At 49.5% G+C, this 16,902-nt stretch overlaps 1 protein-coding gene across 2 annotated transcripts in view; it reads left to right on the forward strand.

Annotated features, from left to right (window-relative positions):
• The window catches only part of PGF (placental growth factor), a 195,919-nt gene that overhangs the window by 128,082 nt on the left and 50,935 nt on the right, over positions 1-16,902 (forward strand). For both annotated transcript variants that reach the window (XM_085626739.1, XM_085626738.1), the window contains 2 exons: positions 5,509-5,705; positions 11,083-11,156. In XM_085626739.1, the coding sequence (XP_085482865.1) occupies positions 5,509-5,705; positions 11,083-11,156 (271 nt within the window). The remainder of the gene's footprint in view (positions 1-5,508; positions 5,706-11,082; positions 11,157-16,902) is intronic.

Genomic DNA, 16,902 nt, shown 5'->3' on the forward strand with positions numbered 1-16,902 from the left:
TACCGGAGAGCACCCTTACAGGCAGAATGGAGGACTACATTGAGAAGATGTTAGTGGCAGTGGTGGGCCCGGAACTGTTGTCACCTAACTTTATCGTGGAGAGGGCTCACTGCTCGCTCGGGCCGCGACCTCCCGCTGGCAGCGCCCCCCCGCCCATCATTGCAAACCTGTTGAACTACAGGGATAGGGATGTGGCGTTGCGAGTGGCCAGGGAGAAAAAAGGAGCTGCATTACAATGGTGTGTCCTTCACGATGTTCCCGGATTTCACCTTGCAGGTCCAGGAAGAGCGCCACAAGTTTCTTGCCGTTAAACAAAAGTTGAGACAGGCTCAAATTGACTATGCATTGCTGTACCCTGCTCGTCTGCGCATCACGTATCAAAGGACCCAAACGTTCTGCACGAAGCCTCAATAGGCGGAGGATTTTTTTAAACAACTTAAGAAACATAAGAAGAAATCGCCTGCAAAGGAAGGGCCACCGTCAGCAACGACCTCGGATGTAGAGTGACTGGAGTCGTGGTACGTGATTCGCGGTTGGAGTAACATGTTGCCGCTTAATACTGACAGTGTGGCTCTCCTTATGCACCTGGAATGTCGACTGTGTCTTTGGAAGTTGGATAACCAGGGATTCAAGCGTTCTAGGGGTGCGGGGAGGGTCCTGGGTGCTGTGATGGCTAAGGATTGGAATCTAACATTTGAAACAGCAGCTGAACACCCACGCAGCCTTTTCAGGATCTTGCTACCAGATGCGGGATCTCTGGACAGGCGTGAGGTACACGTGGGCCACCCAGCAGAAGTTCCCTCACAAGGGTGTACCCCATTATGTTTCTGTGGGACTATTGGTTTCTGTTTGAATTTTTACCATATTGCTCTGGACAAGGGCAGGGTTGTTGTTTCTTGAAAGTGCGTTCTGGGGACTCAGGGGGGGGGGGCGGGTTGCGGACAACTGGCATGATTGGGATGTTTCAGTGGGAGGGGGAGGGAGAAGTTGGGGGTATAGTTGTCATGGCACGAATAGTATGTGGGGCACTCATTGGGGCATTGAATCTAATGTGCGTTTGGATTTGGCGAATTGGGAGTCTACAATGTGTTTGTTATATATGGTTGAGGTGGAGTGAAGGTACCAGATGACAAATCCGTATTGAGAATATTGTCTTGGAATGTCAGGGGACTGGGGGATCCGCGGAAGTGCAGGCGCATCTTGGGATATCTTGATAGACAACAGATACAGATAGCCTTGCTGCAGGAGACACACCTTAGACCCACAGATTTTTCTCCTCTTACTCCTCCTATGCCAGAGGTACCGCCATATTAGTCAAAAAGCAGACTCCCTTTGAGCTGGTGGGCGCCATTGAGGATACGCAAGGGCGTTATGTTATTATATGGGGGCGACTTGGGAGGGATTCGATAACTATTGCGAATTGCTATGGGCCCAATGTGGACACTCCAGCGTTCTTCACTACTGTTTGGGGAAAAATATTGACCATTGGTTCCACACATGTGATTTGGGGGGCGGGGGGGACTTTAACGTAGCCCTAAATCCGGCTGCAGACAGGTCCAATGCTGCGGCGCATCATTATACTCATGCACAGGAGGTGTTACGGGGGATATTGGAGGAAGGGGGATTAGTTGATAGCTGGCGACATACACACCCAGGGATGCGAGAAGGAACGCACTTCCATCTTACTCTGGTACATGGGCACGTCTGGATTATTGTTTGCTCTCGCGGGGGCTGTGTTCATCTATTTGTAATGTTACACATTTAGCCAAGACGTATTCGGATCACTGTCCCGTCAGGGTGTCCCTTACCCCGCCAGGATATGATAAACCGAGGCCGCGTTGGCGGATGCAGCCTGCTGCGTAATTGGATGCCGTATTTCAAGCTGAATTGGGGGATGAAATAAAAGATTTTTTTTCCAGAAATAAGGGGTCAGTAGACAGTGTTGAGACCATATGGGAAGCGTTTAAAGTGACCATACGGGGGTATTGTATCTCCAAGAACTTTGGGGTGCTTCGGAACTTTCAAAGGACACTTACGAGGCTGGAGCAAGAGTTGCGGGCGCTGGAGAGGCGAATGGGACAGGGGGAGACAGGACAGGTGCAACAAATCTTCTGGGATAAGCTATCAGAGTATACGGATACTGCCATGAGGGAGGTCAACTTCAAAGGGAAGTATTGGGTGGCACGGCGATATGGCGAGGGGGAGCGACCGGACAAAGCTTTGGCTGAGGTAACCCGGAGTCCCCGTTTCACGACACACGTTTTAGAGGTTGAGGGGCTGGATGGGGAGCTACATCGAGACTCATTGAACATACTTGAAACATTCACTAGCCATTATAAGCAGCTTTACATGTCACAAAGACAAGGTCCGGTGGAGTTGGATGAATACATGGGGGATGTGGCATTGGGATGGCTAGGTGATACGCAGCGGGGGTTTCTGAATCTACCTTTCGAGTTGGACGAAATCAGGGAGGCAATCATGCAACTGAAAAGTGGGAAGGCGCCGGGATCGGATGGGTTGCCTGCGGAATTTTATAAATAATATATAGATATCATGGCTCCAGTGCTTCGAGAGGTCTACGAGGAGTCTCTTGAGGTTGGGATTCTTCCACCCTCAATGAGGGAAGCATTAGTCACGTCTTTATTGAAGCCGGGTAAATCCCCTAGATCGTGTGACTCCTACCGCCCACTTTCCTTGATGAACTGCGACACTAAGATCCTGGCTAAAGTGTTGGCCAACTGACTGACGCTCCTTCTGGATAAGCTCATTCTCCCGAATCAGTCGGGTTTTGTGCTGGGTAGAGCAACTACCCATAATCTGTGTACGCTTTTTTCGCTAATTCAGACAGTAGCACCCGACTTCCCGCTTGCTGCAGTATTCCTCGATGCCACCAAACCATTCGATTCTGTGGAGTGGGATTATCTGTTCGGGGTGATGCAGTGCATGGGTTTTCCGCTCCCTTATATATCCTGGGTCAAGTTATTGTATCACCAGCCTACTGCCAAGATACTGATAAATGGTCTTTCCTCCCAGTCGTTCACCATTTCTAGAGGTACCCGGCAGGGATGCCCCTTATCCCCACTTCTATTCGCCATTGGGATTGAGCCCTTGGCTTCCCAGCTTCATCAACTCCACCAAGACAAGGCCTTTCGATGTTGCCTGCGTAAGCTCCTAATTTCATTATACGCGGATGACGTCAAGTTGTATATTAGGGACCCTCAGCAGAACATGAACCCTCCGCTGCGAGAGTTCATTGTCTTCGGCAGGCTCTCCGGCATCACGATTAATTGGGGCAAATCCCAAGTCTTCCCCCTAACTCCGGCCGTTATTTAGGTATACAGGTGGCCAGGGACAAAGCGGATACAATAAGGCTCAATTATGGTACTGCCATTACACGCCTGTCTAACAATGTTACCCGTTGGATTTCACCGCCTCTTTCGCTTGCAGGAAGGACATCCCTCATAAAAATGATCATTTTGCCACAATTCCTTTATTTGTTTTTGAATATACCGTACCACCCTGGGGCCTACTTCTTTGCCACCTTACGTACGGAACTGCTCCGAATATTCTGGGGCGGCAAGCAGTCGCGGCCTAAATGGTCGATGCTTACAAAGCCATATGATCAAGGGGGATTCTATGTCCCGGATTTTGAGGCGAACTTTCTGAGTGCCCAGGCGCACTATGCATATTATTGGATATATCCTCCTAGGTACATGCCGCAGGTGGCAGTGGAAGACTGGCTTGCGGACCATATACCGTTGAATGGCATGATCTTTGGTCCTATGCGCGCCAGGTCGGACCCCCCTACCATGATTACTGGCACAGTGGATGCGTGGCATCGGATAACAAAGTCCATTGCATCGCCTTTCTTGTACTCTCCTAGGCTCCAGCTGACTTATCATCCCAGTATTAGTTTGCTGCAGGAAACTGGGTTCCTCAAACCCTGTAAACGTACTAATGTTAGTACCTGGGGAGATCTCTTTCATGAAGGACAATTCCGCTCACTGGAGCATTTTTTCCAGGGACTGCAGCCCACGCCGTTAAAGGTGTTTCTCTACGTGTGATTGCGACAAGGGATAAGGGCGGTGCTCCCGGAGTTTCCTAGGGAACCAGCACCTCTCATCCCACTACATCAACTACTGGGGTCTAAAGATGGGAAGCATCTAGTGTCGGGATTGTATCAGGGCATACGGGTACATCAGGTAGACACTGTTGGTTCGGCCTATACACAATGGGGGGCGGACTTGCAACGGGATATAACTGAGGATCAATGGCGGTATTGTTGTACTCAAACGGGTCAAATTTCTGCTAGTTGCTGGCTACGGGTGATTCATTATAAATTTGTGCAGCGGTTGTATTATACGCCCGTCAAAAAATACAGGTTTAAACTAGCGGATAATGACAGATGCGAGAGATGCAGAAGGCCCGGCGCGGGTTTCCTGCACTTGGCGTGGGAATGTCCTGAGGTGGGAGAGTATTGGGTGCAAGTCTTCGACGCCCTTGAGCAGATGGTGGGCGGTGCACTGGAGAGGGACCCGCTGATAGCTCTTCTGGGGTATGTAGCCCGGATACCTGTGGCATACCGGAAATTCATCACTATCTCATTGCTGCTGGCCAAAGGAAGAGTAGCGTGTAGATGGGGTAGGGGTCGTGCCCTGAAATTTAAGGCCTGGTTGGCGGACTTGATGTACTGTCAGGAGCAAAGGACTATCTATGCTGAAACTCTGCCGAGGGCATCCAAGCCGAAAGATATCTGGGGCCCTCTGCAGGGGTATTTTCTCTCACAGCGTGTTGAGGAGGTTGCTGATGGCTCCCATGAGCCTAACTGACTGTAGGGTGTGGATCTCAGCTTGGATTTGTGGTTGCTCATGAGTAGGAATACTGTGTATGTTGCCTATGCCTGGGAGGGATGACTTATTGCTGCAGGGAATGCTGCCCGTACTGTTATTGTATAATGGTGCCCCTGGGTCTTTTGGTGCCTTAAATGGGTTTCGATTTGCGTTGTGATTAATTGGATGATCGGGAATGGATATCTATTATATAAAATGCAATCTTTCCTAATAATGCCATTGCAATACTGTATATGGGATCTTTTGAAGCAACAAGTGAAGTCTGTCACATATTTGATGCCATGTACTGTTGTTTTTATTTTCTCTCTTTATCCTTTATTATGTATGATAAAATCATAAATAAAGTAAAAAAAAAAAAAAAACCTTTACAACCTTGGCCTCCTCTTCCTATAAACTTTCTGTATCAAACAGTTGTTGGTTTTCTTGACTCTTGAGCCACCACCCTTCCCCCAACAACCATCCTCTAAACCTTTTTTTACCCAGTTTCCAGTCCTCTAGACTCTTGACCTCTGTCCTAGCGCGTTTTCTAAAAGCATCACATAATACAAAGACGTTCTTCACTGACACTTGGCCTACTCGCTGTCATATCTCCTGTACATCTGGAAGAAGCCTATTGTGCAGCCCCAGTGCGACTGACTCTTCGCCTCTTCTCCTACAGCTCTGCCTTTCAGTGATGTCTTGCACCGCAGTGTCTGCCGACCGCTTGAGAAGTTGGTGAACATTTTGACTGAGTATCCAGGTGAGGTCGATCATATGTTCAGCCCTTCGTGTGTCCCTTTGCAACGCTGCGCTGGATGCTGCGGGGATGAGCGACTGCAGTGTATAGCAGTGGAAACGGCTAATGTGACAATGGAGGTAAGAGGTCCCTGATCCTAGACCTCCAAAGCCAGTATTCAGCTCTGTCTGTATGTGTCTCATGCAGGAAATGCATAAATATCATCCAAGCAAGTTAAGCTGATGACAGCAATAATGGTACCATAAGAGGTGACTGCCACAATGCAAGTGGAGCTGAGGACATCAGCAGTGCATGTAAAGTGGCTACAATTCGTATCCTAGTGTAAGAAATTGGGTTATTGATTGAGAGCGGTGAGAGCCTCACTCAAATAATAAAGACAATCCTTGTAAGTGTGAATCACAAAAGTCACTAAATAAACCTGTGCGTAACCTTCTGGTAGAATGGCACAAAAGCAATCAGGCTTAACTTAGAGGCAATGTGGGAAATGTTATACAGCACTCAAACAGTAGTATAGTGAAAACACAAGAAAAATCCCAAACCAATGTAAAGGAAATAGAGCAAATTGTAATAAATAATGTGACACCAAAACAACAAAAATTCAATAAGTAGAACCAGCGTTATGCATTTTTTAATTTCAGGTAAAAATAACACGAAGAAGCACCAAGCACCACTCTCGGTTATCTGGTTGCGCTAGACGAGTTCAAAGTCACAAGTTGAGGTTAATCGTGATAGGGCATGGGTCGGATACAGGGACCAGGTTCATCTCAGTGAGGAGTTTATCTTTTTACACAGTCCAATTCCACATGAGGAGCCTCAGCCAGAACTCCATGTTGGCAGGAGCAGTAAAGAGTTTGTTGTCAGCGTGAAGAGCAGGTTGCTGGCAGAGCTTCACGTTGGCGAATGATGTGGGCGGTCGCTGCTGATGTGAAGAGCAGGTCCATGTTGGTGGAAGACGTGGAGGTTGTTTGTGGTCACTCGAAGCCCCAAACCTCTGGATTTTCACCTGGAGTCCGGTTCTGGAAGTTTTGAAGTAGAAGGAGTACACTCTGTCACCAGCCCAGAGTTCAGGACCTGGGAGGCACCTCCTGGGGCTCAAGACAAATTCCAGTAGCGGCCAGCCTCAGGGCTCAGGCAGATCTAGTGGTGTTGGTTGGCTAAGTAGGTGGAGGGGGGCCTTGTTGTGTCCGTCTAGCTCAAACAGGTCAGCCAATTGACTCTTAGAGTCACTTCTGGTTTCCTGGGGTCAAGGCAAGCAGGTCTTCAGACAGCAGGGCCGTCTTTCTTCTGAATCTTCCATATTGTTGTCAAGTAGTGTTCTGATGAGTGGTTCTGAGGGTGCCACTTTTATACCCAGTGCCAGCCTGCATGTGAGGTCCCTCTCTTTGTCTACCCCAGAACTTGTTACTGTCAATGTTTCCCCTTCCCCTGGGTCTGGCTTTAAACTGTCTAGGTTAACAAAGGGTAGGCAGGCCTAGGTGTGGACTGCATTTGTCACTGACTGGGCAGGCAGCTTCAGTAGTCAGGAAGGGGTGGGCACAGCCTTCAGACTACTCTTTGTACAGCCCGCCAAGGCCATCCTGCTCAGGAGAGGAACACCTTAATCACCACTTAAGTCCCTTTTGTCTTATGTCTAGAAGGAATACACGACACACCACGGGAGAACCATTATCAGACATGTGACCCTGGACATTGGCAGAAGGAACATTTGGTTAAGGCAGAAAAAATGTCAACTTTCTAAAAGTGCCATTTTCAGAATAATAGCTGAAAATCCGACTTTACTATTAAAGAGGATTTTTAATTACAATTGTATTCAGTGAGAGTAGTCTTTCTGTACCTGCTCCCAAACCGGAGTTATCTCATTATGAGGGTAATAGGATACTCTAGTTTTTAGTCTATGGGAGATTTAGCCTTGCAACAGCGTAAAATGACTTTGGGAGATTTTCATTGCCAGGACATGTAAAACATAAGTACACATGTCCTACTTTTTAGATACCATGCAATGTCTGCAATTAACATGAAAGCAATAAAAACACAAATGCTCGAGCCAGAGTGCCTGGAAAATCCTCTGGGTAGTATTCCATTCCATCATTTTAGTTTGTCTGATCCATTGCAGAAGGAGGCCGACAATTTGAAAACCAGTCTTACCATTCTCTTCCTAAATGGAAAAGTCCAGCTCAAATTGCTGATCCTCGTATTTCCGGCTCAGGACTGTAAGCAATTTGAGGAATTCTTTGGCCTCATCAAGAAGGAGTCTAAAGCACAGCAAACTCTAAACATACCACTCCCACTTACAGTGACTCACTGATCTAATAAAAGGTAATGGACGGAACTGCTCAGCCAAAGTCTCTGGTGGGGAATGCATGCTTAAACGGGTGTGCCTGGTCCCCCCCCTCCCCGGCCAGGTTGAAGAAAAAATGCATTTTCCCAAGCCCAGGTGTGATCTGACTCATGGAAAGATTACGCCACGATTTGAAAATATTCCAACTATATGGAAATGTGCAGAATGTAACATAGTATATATTATTGAGTTTATAACCCTCCACCCACCCTTTGGCAAGGTGGAGGGGGCAGAGGCAGACACCTGGGCAGCTGTAGCTGTGTCCTGTCCTTGCGAAAGGTGGGTGGGTATTGGCTGCAATGTCCCCTTAAGGCTCTGAGGCAAGGCAGGGTAGGGAGTAAATATACTCCCCCCCCCCCCCCTCCACCCAACCTTGGGCTAGGCAGTGGGGGCACTGTGAATAGCCCCCGTGGTCCTGCCAGGCCAGGGGAGACTGGGTCAAACTCCTTTTTTCTTTGTTTTAATCTCTTTCTGACCTGTGAAACAGGGGAGGGGTATTAATAAGTAGTCAAGGCATGCTCCCTCACTTATGAATCCTTCACCATCAGCTCTCCTGCTAAGCAGTTTCCTGTATTTCTTTTTCTTGTGTTTTCCTCACAACATTTGTGAACATTGGTAGGAAAACACTTGTGAGTGTACAATGCAGAGGATTTTCCATACCCACTGTGTTCAGATTTTCTAACATCAGTGAGTTTACGGGCAGGTTGAAAAATGTACATACTTTGTGACCTGCGTACTGGGCACTCACATTTTGCCTTATATGCCAAGACATCCGAACGGTTTTGCACCAAACCAAGAAAAGGCACTGAATGACTGAAAGGCCACCCACTGTGCCATCATTTTTGCAAAGTCAGAATTACGCAAGGAGAAAAGGAGAAAAAATATACTAGGGAAATCCCTTAAAGCCTAGTGTAAAATGATTTGGGACCTCTGCAGACTTGTCTTAAGGGAACAGAGTCATTGGGGACACAGAAATCCTATTTCCTATGGAGTGCGGAATCAACCTTAAGTATAACTATGTGAATATATATTACATGGTTATTTGTGCAAAATGCAGTTATATAAAAACCCTTATTTCAAAGGAACCAATGAAAAATGGCCATATTTCAGTGAAATGACATCCAGTGGCAGCCGCCGTTGGAGAGGGCAGCGGGTTTAGGAGGGGAGGAGAAATAAAAGAATTTAAAAAAAAATACTTACCTGCTGCCCCGCTCCACTCCCTGTGACGCCTGCATCGCTGTTACACAGCCAGGTTGAAGAAACATAAGTGCGCATGTGTGTTTGGCCGGCTCGGACGACCTGCCAAACAGACATGCGCACTTATGAGTGCACTTCACTCCTCTCTGACACGCTATACTTTTGTATTGCGGAGCTCAGACAGCATAAATAAAATGACAATAACATTGCATTATTATCATCTTATTTATTGTCTGCTGGCGCTGGCTGTGGGGCGACGCTCCTCCGCCATTATGGAGGAGCTGCCCCTGATAACATCATCATGAAAGCCTCTGCAGAGCCTCACCATTGTCCACTCTTTATTTAGTAACCTGTAAATACAAGCTAAAAACCTCCATTAAAACTGGGGCAATCAAATTGCAATTATGACCCATTGTTAGCTGAACATTCCATGAATATCTTCAAATATATCTGAGGCTCTCCATTGCACATGCTTTATATTGCAGAATGTTTGTGAAAGTTAGTAAAAATCTGAACATTTAAATGCAATCAAGGGGGTATTGGTGGCTGCCCATTGCAGGAATAGCTTTACAAATCTCTGAACATATCCACTTTTTATTATTTAATCAACAGTCGATTCATGAAAGCAAAACCATTATTTAATCACTCAGGGCGCATTGTTATCTTTGCCTTGCTGACAATAGCTTAACTTATCTCTGATTTCTGTAGCCACAATATGTCTTTTAAGAAAGCAAAACAAAGCATGGTTTACCTCATATCCTGTATTCTTCATAATTAAATACCTTGATGTGGTCATTAGTTGTTTTGTTTTTCAGATACAAGCTCCCACTTTGGAAGCTTGTTTCAAAAAACAAAAACCTTGTAAATGTTTGGTCGATGGCTTTCAAAACCAACAGCGGCCTTCCGACAAACCTTTAGCCTATACAAAGGAACTGCCTTCATGGCGGGTCCTTTCAGTGTACATAGATGACCACAGAGCCAGCAGTCATCTCTAAATCTGATGGACAGATTACCCTTGGGATGGAGGAGGTCATGCTCTCCACAATCTTGATGGACACCACTCCATCTGCCAAACTCCAAATCAGGTCCTTACTTTTCATTGATACAGTGTCTGCATCATCAGATATTCCTTCCTACTTACGAATTTAAAACGTCTTCTGTGCAAATACAAGTATACTTGGTTGTATGTTTCTGACGTTCCCTGTTTGTACGTGTAGATAGATTCAGAAGGCAAGGAAACAATTCATTGTTTTATCCTTTTAGAGCCTGTAATGCATCAGTAATTCTCCAGAGGGTGATTGTATTTCTAAATGGACCCCTGCCTAATCTTCCCTTATCTTGGGTCCAGAGGATGACACAGGATGAATGCTCTTCTAAGGAGGATGTGTGTAGATTGTCTGAAGGCTGTGTGTACACGATGTCCAGAATATAAGCTGGATGTATGCCAGATTTGTGTAGGCTATAGGAGGGTGTGTGCATGGTGTCTGCAAGCTGTCTAAATGCTATGTGTCGACTGTGAGAAGAAGGCTGAGGGTAGGTTGAGTATGGCGTCTGTGTCTAATGTATGGTATGTACAGGTTATTATCTGGTTGTGTGCAGGATCTAAGCAAGATGTCTTTATGTTGTGGGCAGGCGCTGTGTGCAAGATGGGGGGTAAACTCAAGCCGTAAGCAGGATGTGTGAATTTTGTTTCCAAAATAAGTGAAGATTGTGCACATAATGTGTGCAGGATATATGGATAATATGTGTAAACTGTGTGCAGAATGTGTGCAGACTGTGAGTGATCTGTAGGCAGATTGTATGCATGATGCATGAAAGATGCATTAAAGCTGTGTTCACTGTTAAGCCTGTGTGTGGGCCTTGTGAATCATGCAGGGTGTGTAAAGGATATGTGCAGGATGTTTCCAATAGTAGGGACTGCTGTGGTTAAATACATTTGACCATTTTCTTCTATATTCCAGCTCTTGAAGGTACTTCCTGGACAAAATGCATACATGGAGCTGTCCTTCATTGAACACAGGCACTGTGAGTGCAGGTATGGGACCCTGTTGAGAGCATATATCTTGTCCAAGGAGGATCATTTTTGAGTAGGCTCTGTCTGTTGATGGGCTTTAGCAGGAGGGCACTCCTGGAGGAAAGTCACTCTGTTTGAGGGATGAATCTCACAGGAACAGAGTGTGCAGATGGGTATGAGTGAGGACATTTCACTCGGCTATGGTCTTGTAGCATTGACAGATATTGCTGAAGGTGGCTAATTGGACCTTTAGCAATTCACCCGGCACTGGAACTTGTTCAGTTAACATCGCATGGGCCCTGTAGTGGTCTAAGAAAAAGATCCCCATTGCAGACGTCCTAGAGCACTGAGGGTCACTGCAGGCAGGAAGCTCACAGGCGTGGGTCTTATGGCACTTACAGGGATTGGGGATCCAATGAAACTCGCACTGCTAGCACTGCATTGCATTTACAGGGCACAGCTGGAGCTAGCTCGCACTGCTGGATCCCTGAGCGGCAACAGCGTATTGCTGTGGCACTGTAACGCCTAAAGGGCGCTGGTGGAGCTAGCTCATGCTGCTGAATTCCTGCAGCGGTAACAGAGTATTGCTGGGGCCTTGTAACCCCGACAGGCACTGGTGGAGCTAGCTCACGATGCTGGATCCCTGCGGCGGCAACAGAGTATAGCTGTGGCCCTGTAACGCTTATAGGGCGCTGGTGGAGCTAGCTCATGCTGCTGAATTCCTGCAGCGGCAACAGAGCATTGCTGGGGCCTTGTAACACCTATAGGGCACTGGTGGAGCTAGCTCACGCTGCTGGATTCCTTCAGTGGTAATGGAGCATTGCTGGGGCCTGTAATGTCTACAGGGCACTGGTGGAGCTAGCTCATGCTGCTGTATTCCAACAACTGCAACAAAGCATTGCTGGGGCCCTGTAACACCTACAGGGCACTGGTGGAGCTAGCTCACGCTGCTGGATTCCTTCGGTGGTAATGGAGCATTGCTGGGGCCCTTTAACACCTACAGGGCACTGGTGGAGCTAGCTCACGCTGCTGGATTCCTTCGGTGGTAATGGAGCATTGCTGGGGCCCTGTAACACCTACAGGGCACTGGTGGAGCTAGCTCACACTGCTGGATTCCAACAACTGCAACAAAGCATTGCTGGGCCCTGTAACACCTACAGGGCACTGGTGGAGCTAGCTCACGCTGCTGGATTCCTTTGGTGGTAATGGAGCATTGCTGGGGCCCTGTAACATCTACAGGGCACTGGTGGAGCTAGCTCACACTGCTGGATTCCAACAACTGCAACAAAGCATTGCTGGGGCCCTGTAACACCTACAGGGCACTGGTGGAGCTAGCTCACGCTGCTGGATTCCTTCAGTGGTAATGGAGCATTGCTGGGGCCCTGTAACACCTACAGGGCACTGGTGGAGCTAGCTCACACTGCTGGATTCCAACAACTGCAACAAAGCATTGCTGGGGCCCTGTAACACCTACAGGGCACTGGTGGAGCTAGCTCACGCTGCTGGATTCCTTCGGTGGTAATGGAGCATTGCTGGGGCCCTGTAACACCTACAGGGCACTGGTGGAGCTAGCTCACGCTGCTGGATTCCAACAACTGCAACAAAGCATTGTTGGGGCCCTGTAACACCTACAGGGCACTGGTGGAGCTAGCTCACGCTGCTGGATTCCTGCAGCAGCAACAGAGCATTGCTGGGGCCTTGTAACACCTACAGGGCACTGGTAGAGCTAGATCATGCTGCTGTATTCCAACAACTGCAACAAAGCATTGCTGGGGCCCTGTAACATCTACAGGGCACTGGTGGAGCTTGCTCACGCTGCTGGATTCGTTCAGTGGTAATGGAGCATTGCTGGGGCCCTGTAACACCTACAGGGCACTGGTGGAGCTAGCTCACACTGCTGGATTCCAACAACTGCAACAAAGAATTGCTGGGGCCCTGTAACACCTACAGGGCACTGGTGGAGCTAGCTCACGCTGCTGGATTCTTTCAGTGGTAATGGAGCATTGCTTGGGCCCTGTAATGTCTACAGGGCACTGGTGGAGCTAGCTCACGCTGCTGGATTCCTGCAGCGGTAACAGAGCATTGCTGGGGCCCTGTACCATCTACAGGGCACTGGTGGAGCTAGCTCACACTGCTGGATTCCTACAGTGGTAATGGAGCATTGCTGGGGCCACTGTAATGTCTACAGGGCGTTCGTGGAGCTAGCTCACACTGCTGGATTCCAACAACTGCAACAAAGCATTGCTGGGGCCCTGTAACACCTACAGGGCACTGGTGGAGCTAGCTCACGCTGCTGGATTCCTTTGGTGGTAATGGAGCATTGCTGGGGCCCTGTAACATCTACAGGGCACTGGTGGAGCTAGCTCACACTGCTGGATTCCAACAACTGCAACAAAGCATTGCTGGGGCCCTGTAACACCTACAGGGCACTGGTGGAGCTAGCTCACGCTGCTGGATTCCTTCGGTGGTAATGGAGCATTGCTGGGGCCCTGTAACACCTACAGGGCACTGGTGGAGCTAGCTCACACTGCTGGATTCCAACAACTGCAACAAAGCATTGCTGGGGCCCTGTAACACCTACAGGGCACTGGTGGAGCTAGCTCACGCTGCTGGATTCCTGCAGCAGCAACAGAGCATTGCTGGGGCCTTGTAACACCTACAGGGCACTGGTGGAGCTAGATCATGCTGCTGTATTCCAACAACTGCAACAAAGCATTGCTGGGGCCCTGTAACACCTACAGGGCACTGGTGGAGCTAGCTCACGCTGCTGGATTCCTTCAGTGGTAATGGAGCATTGCTGGGGCCTGTAATGTCTACAGGGCACTGGTGGAGCTAGCTCATGCTGCTGTATTCCAACAACTGCAACAAAGCATTGTTGGGGCCCTGTAACACCTACAGGGCACTGGTGGAGCTAGCTCACGCTGCTGGATTTCTTTGGTGGTAATGGAGCATTGCTGGGGCCCTGTAACATCTACAGGGCACTGGTGGAGCTAGCTCACACTGCTGGATTCCAACAACTGCAACAAAGCATTGCTGGGGCCCTGTAACACCTACAGGGCACTGGTGGAGCTAGCTCACGCTGCTGGATTCCTTCAGTGGTAATGGAGCATTGCTGGGGCCCTGTAACACCTACAGGGCACTGGTGGAGCTAGCTCACACTGCTGGATTCCAACAACTGCAACAAAGCATTGCTGGGGCCCTGTAACACCTACAGGGCACTGGTGGAGCTAGCTCACGCTGCTGGATTCCTTCGGTGGTAATGGAGCATTGCTGGGGCCCTGTAACACCTACAGGGCACTGGTGGAGCTAGATCACGCTGCTGGATTCCAACAACTGCAACAAAGCATTGCTGGGGCCCTGTAACACCTACAGGGCACTGGTGGAGCTAGCTCACGCTGCTGGATTCCTTCAGTGGTAATGGAGCATTGCTGGGGCCCTGTAACACCTACAGGGCACTGGTGGAGCTAGCTCACGCTGCTGGATTCCTTCAGTGGTAATGGAGCATTGCTGGGGCCCTGTAACACCTACAGGGCACTGGTGGAGCTAGCTCACACTGCTGGATTCCAACAACTGCAACAAAGCATTGCTGGGGCCCTGTAACACCTACAGGGCACTGGTGGAGCTAGCTCACGCTGCTGGATTCCTGCAGCAGCAACAGAGCATTGCTGGGGCCTTGTAACACCTACAGGGCACTGGTAGAGCTAGATCATGCTGCTGTATTCCAACAACTGCAACAAAGCATTGCTGGGGCCCTGTAACATCTACAGGGCACTGGTGGAGCTAGCTCACGCTGCTGGATTCCTTCAGTGGTAATGGAGCATTGCTGGGGCCCTGTAACACCTACAGGGCACTGGTGGAGCTAGCTCACACTGCTGGATTCCAACAACTGCAACAAAGCATTGCTGGGGCCCTGTAACACCTACAGGGCACTGGTGGAGCTAGCTCACGCTGCTGGATTCTTTCAGTGGTAATGGAGCATTGCTTGGGCCCTGTAATGTCTACAGGGCACTGGTGGAGCTAGCTCACGCTGCTGGATTCCTGCAGCGGTAACAGAGCATTGCTGGGGCCCTGTACCATCTACAGGGCACTGGTGGAGCTAGCTCACGCTGCTGGATTCCTACAGTGGTAATGGAGCATTGCTGGGGCCACTGTAATGTCTACAGGGCGTTGGTGGAGCTAGCTCACACTGCTGGATTCCAACAACTGCAACAAAGCATTGCTGGGGCCCTGTAACACCTACAGGGCACTGGTGGAGCTAGCTCACGCTGCTGGATTCCTTCGGTGGTAATGGAGCATTGCTGTGGCACTGTAACACCTACAGGGCACTGGTGGAGCTAGATCATGCTGCTGTATTCCAACAACTGCAACAAAGCATTGCTGGGGCCCTGTAACACCTACAGGGCACTGGTGGAGCTAGCTCACGCTGCTGGATTCCTTCAGTGGTAATGGAGCATTGCTGGGGCCCTGTAACACCTACAGGGCACTGGTGGAGCTAGCTCACACTGCTGGATTCCAACAACTGCAACAAAGCATTGCTGGGCCCCTGTAACACCTACACGGCACTGGTGGAGCTAGCTCACGCTGCTGGATTCTTTCAGTGGTAATGGAGCATTGCTTGGGCCCTGTAATGTCTACAGGGCGTTGGTGGAGCTAGCTCACACTGCTGGATTCCAACAACTGCAACAAAGCATTGTTGGGGCCCTGTAACACCTACAGGGCACAGCTGGAGCTAGCTCGCACTGCTGGATCCCTGAGCGGCAACAGCGTATTGCTGTGGCACTGTAACGCCTAAAGGGCGCTGGTGGAGCTAGCTCATGCTGCTGAATTCCTGCAGCGGTAACAGAGTATTGCTGGGGCCTTGTAACCCCGACAGGCACTGGTGGAGCTAGCTCACGATGCTGGATCCCTGCGGCGGCAACAGAGTATAGCTGTGGCCCTGTAACGCTTATAGGGCGCTGGTGGAGCTAGCTCATGCTGCTGAATTCCTGCAGCGGCAACAGAGCATTGCTGGGGCCTTGTAACACCTATAGGGCACTGGTGGAGCTAGCTCACGCTGCTGGATTCCTTCAGTGGTAATGGAGCATTGCTGGGGCCTGTAATGTCTACAGGGCGTTGGTGGAGCTAGCTCACACTGCTGGATTCCAACAACTGCAACAAAGCATTGCTCGGGCCCTGTAACACCTACAGGGCACTGGTGGAGCTAGCTCACGCTGCTGGATTCCTTCGGTGGTAATGGAGCATTGCTGGGGCCCTGTAACACCTACAGGGCACTGGTGGAGCTAGCTCACGCTGCTGGATTCCTTCGGTGGTAATGGAGCATTGCTGGTGCCCTGTAACACCTACAGGGCACTGGTGGAGCTAGCTCACGCTGCTGGATTCCTTCAGTGGTAATGGAGCATTGCTGGGGCCCTGTAACACCTACAGGGCACTGGTGGAGCTAGCTCATACTGCTGGATTCCTGCAGCGGTAACAGAGCATTGCTGGGGCCCTGTACCACCTACAGGTCGCTGGTGGAGCTTGCTCACGCTGCTGGATTCCTTCAGTGGTAATGGAGCATTGCTGGGGCCCTGTAACACCTACAGGGCACTGGTGGAGCTAGCTCACACTGCTGGATTCCAACAACTGCAACAAAGCATTGCTGGGGCCCTGTAACACCTACAGGGCACTGGTGGAGCTAGCTCACGCTGCTGGATTCCTTCAGTGGTAATGGAGCATTGCTGGGGCCTGTAATGTCTACAGGGCGTTGGTGGAGCTAGCTCACACTGCT

This window comes from Triturus cristatus, chromosome 9 (genome assembly GCF_964204655.1).
Source record: "Triturus cristatus chromosome 9, aTriCri1.1, whole genome shotgun sequence".
NCBI lineage: Eukaryota > Metazoa > Chordata > Amphibia > Caudata > Salamandridae > Triturus > Triturus cristatus.